Consider the following 6,370-nt stretch of genomic DNA (forward strand, 5'->3'; position numbering starts at 1 on the left):
TAACTGCCACTGGACTTCTGTCGCAGCCGATACCTGCCAGGGCTGCGCAGGTGACCGTTGTAGGGTACTACCCAATTGGATGGGTGACACATCCCGGGAGGACAGGCACGCCACCATCTGTCGAGAGACGTGGATACAGTTTGTCGAATGGGCAGGGACTGCGCCGTCAGTCAAGAGACGTGGCGCAGTCTGATGGGTATGGTCTTGTCAGATAGAATCTTCTTGAGAGCACCGCGTCGCTTAGTCGCGATCTACCCTATCGCGTAGTGAGTTCCTTCGTAGCGAGCTCCCAGGGATACTTCGAGGTGATCCTCATCGAGATTGTCTTTGGGGCAGTCTTTTCTGCCTAAGTGTTGGAGCGAGCTGGTTACCCTAGCTCGCGAGTTGGGATAGTCTTGAAGTATTCCCTTTCAGTAGCTCGGGGGATCTCGAGCTCGCATTGTAGTGAACTCCCCCTATAGCAAACTATGACGTAACGAGCTATCCTACAGGCTCGTTACTTAATCGCAATTAGGCTGTGGCGTTGAGTTGTTGCTCGTACTGAGTCAGATCCACGTCACATTATCTCAAGGGGTCGGATCAAATCATCCTCTATCAGATCTGTCGTCCGAATGTACATTCCGTTGGAAGTTGGAAGAGAGGAGCATAAGCATGCCTCTAGGGCTTGTCTCTTGGCAGGGGAGGGGGCGAAGAGGCCGTAGGAGTTGGGCAAACAGCGAGTTAACGGAGGGACACAGCCACCGTTAGTATCTTGACGTGGCATGGGCGGGAGTGGGGTGTGCCGGTGTGACTGTGTGAGCAGCCAAAATTTTCCCGGTAGAGTCGTAGCATGCAGCCCAAGAAACCCCCAGTAAAACGTAGGTACTAGGAAGGCGTAGGAGGGCTTTAAAGGAAATGTTCATTTTTCAGTAGAGGGAAAGAAGGCCGGGGCTGCCGGGCTGGGATTCACGAACTCAAGGGTGGAGGACGGTGAAGCGGCAGTCGGCTCCATCCATCTATGGCAGGCAGTAGTGCACCAGTGCCCAGAGTAGCGGTGGTAGTGTTCGTGATAAATGGGAAAACTGTGCTCTTGGGTAGGCGGCGCTCCTCCATCGGCGACTCCACTTTCGCGCTCCCTGGTGGCCATCTCGAGTTCGGTCAGTTTTCTTCTTATTCTTCTTCTTTCTTCCATTGCTTGGTTCCCCTTCATATACGACCTTGCGCCTCGCCGGAGTGTTAGCATGCCCGTTTGGGTTTGGGAGGGCTGAAGCGTAGCTGCTTCTGACTTTCTGAAATGGACCCCTACACGGTCAGCCTATAAGTTGTCCGCTTCTCAGGTTCAGCTTCTTTGAATAGCTTATCCGGAGCACTTCAAAGCAGCTGAACCAGCCAGCTTAGTTGAATGCCTCAAGCTTCAACTCCGCCCTCCCAAACGTCCGACTTCCGATAGTCTGTGGGTATCCTATTGACCAACGCTTATGTGAATGCGATCTTGGTGGACCAGTGGTTTTTAGTTTTTCCCTTGTGCCTGGTCTTTTCTTATTCTGAGTAAACTGGCCGGAGTCTTTTCCTAATCCACCACGCCAGAGCAAAAACACTGGAGAATCTGCAGAGTAAAATGCCTTCATTACTCACAAGTGAGCTCCAGGGCCCAAGAGCTCAGCAGTTTCCAACCATTTTGATTTTTGATTCTTGGGTTCTATCTCAAATTGTATGTTCAGGTGAGAGTTTCGAGGACTGTGCAGCAAGGGAGGTGAAGGAAGAAACTGGTCTAGACATCAAGAAGATGGAGTACCTAACAGTAACCAACAACCTCTTCTTGGAAGAAGCAAAGCCCTCTCATTATGTTACCATATTCATTCGTGCAGTCTTGAAAGATCCCAGCCAAGTTCCTCAAAACCTCGAGCCCAACAAATGTGATGGATGGGACTGGTTCGATTGGAATAACCTCCCCCAACCACTCTTTCGACCTCTCAAGGCTATGGCTGAAAGCGGTTTCAATCCGTTCCCCTCCCGCTAAACAATTTGATCTTCTAGTTAGTTGCAGCCCCCTATTTGAGATGAAATATAGGCTATATAGTCAAGTTTAACATAATAGTACCAAATTCAGAATGTGCGAATGTAACGTAATACTTTATTCTGCCGCTTAATTGTGACTTCAATCAACTGGGTTGTGTATGAATCCATTTTGCAATATCACTTCCCTTTTACAGAATCTAATGGTGGTCATCTAATTGGGTTCTCATCTATAGTGCGTTGACTAACCTATGGCAAAAGAATAAAAGGTACTGTGAATCATTTAATTTGTTTGTTTATTTATTTTTTTCTCTCTCAATATAAGACTGGAAGCTTCTTTTTCAATAAAAGGCTGACGCAAAATGCAGAAACCATTAACAATTGTGGTGGTCCTTGAATTAAGAGACTATTTAGAAGTTAGAAAAATAAGGCTTCCAAAGCTTTTAGGGTTGAGTCTACTAGCAACAGACATTTTTCCACAAGCTCAAATGAAATACTACAATGGCAAATGGCTTCTGTATTTTGTGGTGAAAAATGACAACAATTGAGAGCACGCCCTGAATGTCTAATTGTAACTTTGACTGGCCCATTCTCCATGAGAAAGGGAGGGCGGGAGGGAGGACATGGTTGTATCATGGAGATAAAGAGTCTGCGGTCAAGGAAAAGGCACCTACAGAAGCTGACCCTTCTACCAGTGTTAGGATTTTGGGAGAAGAGCAAATGGGAGAGTTTGCTGGGCAAGCATTAGGTTTGAAAGAATTTACCGACCTATTTATCTATTGAAGTCACTTTAAGTGAGCCAAATGAAGCATACATATACATGAGTTCACATCTTGCAACTTCCAATGAAACACAGGGATGCCAGCCAATAAACGAAAATCAGATCACTTTGGCGTCTTGAATCTAAATAAGAGGGAATCATATGCCTGTCTTTCATTGGGAGATCACAAGATAATGCAGTGTCACAGCAGGTGTGAACTTCATAGTCCATATACAGGAGGAAGAGAAAATATAGGTAAGGTTGACCTCATAGGTATAGATAATACAGTAGGATTGTGTTGTTCAAGAGGAGGATTCTGTCTTCAACTAACTAGAATATGAGTAGCTGCCATTTTAGAGATTGACCTCAATAGTTCTGGAGACTGGAGTTTGTAAGGTTAAAAAATAAATCTGGATTTCGTGTATGAATGATTTGGTTCTTTATTGTTTATTTGCAGTATGAGTATCTGTAGTCAATTTGTTGCTTTTAAGGTTTTACCTATGACTCTATTTTTTCCCACTGTTAATTTTCTTGAATATGTAGTTAAGATTTACTTCTATGGCTGTGGATTCAATCACGAGAACATCCGAAAAAATAGGTTAGTAATTCTGTTTGGATGATATTTACTTGGGAAATCTTGCCTTTCACATGCAAGTGTTTCTCAATGGATAACTAACCAAATCTGAATAGAACGGATTGGTGAAACAGGATTCATGTAGGCGACCCCATATAGTTGCTATAAGGCATGGATGATGATGATGATCTAAATGCATGGTTCATATAATGAATGATGTGATAAAATTCAGACCATTTTTTGTGCTTTTCATATTCGGTACATTTAGAAATACCAAATTTTGGAACATTCAAAAGTTACTGGTTCTGATACTTTGTTAAAGATATCATGTTTGCATATTTAGAGATTTTTGCCCAAACTGCTTTTGAATGTGTTCCATCTTCATTTATGAACTATGGATTTTTGGGGCAGGTCACTTTGTGTGTTGCATTTCATTCTACATTGCAAAATTATTCTGTAATCTGTAGCAGTTTTTGCCTTGTGATCATAATCTTCTTGCCACATTAATATGCACTATTGAAGCCTTTATTACTTAATTGTAATTATAAGCATTGGGGGGTGGAGTCGACCTGGATTGGGGCTTCATCTATCCACTCTGTAGATTGGGCTTCAATGATTATTTTGATGATCTTGACATAGTCTCGACAAGCTTGGTCCTCAATGAAATCTTAAGATTTTAATGAGATCTTAATCATATTTCACAGCAATGGTTCAAAGAATTATTTTCTCCATTTTGATAACAAAATTAGAAAAAATGTTCTGTTCATTGGAATGAGCTCTGGGGCCTGATTTGCACTATGTTTATGAAAAATAAGGCCAACTTTCATGCAAACTATGCAATATTGTAAGAAAAAGGTAATTCCTTCTACCTTTCAAAACAAATATTGTAATCCCTTTGATGGATATGCTGGAAAGAAAAAGGTAATTCCTTCTTTCCAGCATTGTATGGCTTCATTGGGAACTTTAAGTTTTGATTCATAAAAGAAGTCAACTGAAGTCACTGATGAAGGCGTTACCAAGGATTACAGAGAAGTCAACAGAAGTCCTGGCTCCCCAGGACGGAGCCAGGGCAGGGCGTGATGGAGGGGGCCATCCCCCTCCCCTTTCTCTTTTGCCTTTAAAATCTCCACAATGCCCATTTAAATCTCCACTATATTATGGTCCCCCTACCCATGTTTACTAGCTTTTGGCCCCATCAGGAAAAAAAAATCCTAGGTTCGCCCTTGCTCACCCCCAACACCTTTAGATAGTGGCTTTTGTTCTGGTCACTACCCCAACACCTTTAGCGGTCAAAGATATTCCAATACCAAGAAGCCCAAGTCTAAGGAGTATCTTGTGTAGTACAAGATGGCAACAAAGCAGGTTTGAGGAAGGTTTTGTAAATTCTAGTTACTACCCCACCTCCCTAGACCTCCCAATACATGCCCTCCCCAAAACATGTAGCAGGTTGGATTTTCAAAACCCAAATTCTCCCATGTGAAAATGCAAAACCCTCCTTTACACTATTATTTGAAGGTGGGGTTAGGTCTAGAACCCACATTTAATTTTTTATTATTTCTTGTTATATATAATAAACAAGTAAAATAGCATGAACAAATATAAAAATTTCAATTATTTGATTAAATATGTAAAAAACACAAACTATCAATTATCTTTTACATAAATTTCAAAAAATTATTACATTCAATTTATCAAAAAAAATTATTACATTCAACATCTAGTACATAATTTCATAAGCCTTCCAACAATATGCAGGTTGGGGAGGGTTGGGTTTAGCCTAATACCAATCCTGTCCCAAAATCCATTTTTCAAGGGAAAAAAAAAACCTTCCCATGTTTGGGGTGGTTTTGAGCCAAAGCCAAGCTGAATGCCTAGCTATTCGAGCTTGGCTCACCAAAACAATGTTAGGCTTGAGCTCGAGCTTGACCATGAACCAAGCTTCCTAAAAAAAATAAAACCTAAAAATTTAAAATTTATTTTTTATCTTGCATACAAAAAATGAAGAATTATAAAATTATTTATTATTGTACATGTAAAAATAAAAATATTATATATAATATTTATTATTATACATATATATATATATATATATATATATAAATTTTTATTTTACATACAAAAAATAAGAATCATAAAATTATTTATTATTATAAACATAGATTAGGCTTGCAAGCCTCGTGAACCAAGTTTTACTAGGCTAAAGCTTTGCTTGAAGCTTGATTTAAACTGAACCGAGATGAGCTCCAATAGTTGGTGAAAAGTTCGATTCGCTTTGATCCCTCTCTACCGGGTAGGGTATAAAATGGAAATTGCCATCCCTACACGAGTAACCCTTTTTTGCCATGAAGATTTTATATTTAAACTTATTTGTGAATAACTTGGCCTTAAAATTGAATGGTATTGTCAACAAGGACAAAACCAATGCTTATTGTGAATTATCTAATAATTAATCCCCCTTGATTCTTGGTGCAGAAATCTCTCATAAAGTCTTCTTAATGTCAATTATCATCAATTTATCTCGTGCAATTGGGGTGAAGAAATCTTTTTCTGCTTGAAACTTTCTCATTATAGCCAGAAACTATATGGGAAAACGTGCCTGTTATCATTGTATCTTTGAGAGTTTTTACAGAGAACCAACACACAGCCTTGTACTGTTTACACACAGACCAAATACTGCTTAATCCACTATTTTTGGAAATGTGCGCCATGAGTCATGACTTGCCTTTTACAGCAAAGGGCTACGTTGGATGTTAATGATAGTGATGGCTTTTTTATTTCTTTCTTGTTTCCTATAAGGCTATAACCCTAACCCTAATCCTTTTGTTGGTGGATCTAGGCAGAGGAACAAAAGTTCAGAGTCTTGTGAAGTCTCAACGTCATCCAACATGTTGATTCCATATTGATTACAACGGTAGTTTTTAATTAATTTTTAGGATAAAAATAAGGAAAGAAGTATTCAAACAGTTTTTGAATAGAAAAAAGAGATTGAAAAATCAAAATAAAAATTCTTCTGCTAAATTCTTTTCTTACTCTAATTACTC

At 40.0% G+C, this 6,370-nt stretch overlaps 1 protein-coding gene across 1 annotated transcript; it reads left to right on the forward strand.

Annotated features, from left to right (window-relative positions):
- The first annotated feature begins 873 nt into the window (after window positions 1-873).
- Window positions 874-6,103, forward strand: NUDX1 (nudix hydrolase 1). The gene is made up of 3 exons (XM_010267026.3): window positions 874-1,136; window positions 1,701-2,264; window positions 5,802-6,103. Exons 1-2 carry the CDS (start codon window positions 998-1,000, stop codon window positions 1,997-1,999), a joined length of 438 nt encoding a protein of 145 aa, XP_010265328.1. The 5' UTR covers window positions 874-997; the 3' UTR covers window positions 2,000-2,264; window positions 5,802-6,103.
- Window positions 6,104-6,370: the final 267 nt, after the last annotated feature.

Source organism: Nelumbo nucifera, chromosome 4 (assembly GCF_055504915.1).
Source record: "Nelumbo nucifera cultivar China Antique chromosome 4, China Antique-T2T, whole genome shotgun sequence".
In the NCBI taxonomy this organism is placed as follows: domain Eukaryota; kingdom Viridiplantae; phylum Streptophyta; class Magnoliopsida; order Proteales; family Nelumbonaceae; genus Nelumbo; species Nelumbo nucifera.

Coding starts and splice junctions, on each gene's coding strand:
- NUDX1 (XM_010267026.3), top strand. CDS start 998: ATGGCAGGCAGTAGTGCACCAGTGCCCAGAGTAGCGGTGGTAGTGTTC. Junction 1,137..1,700: donor TGGTGGCCATCTCGAGTTCG/GTCAGTTTTCTT, acceptor TTGTATGTTCAG/GTGAGAGTTTCGAGGACTGT.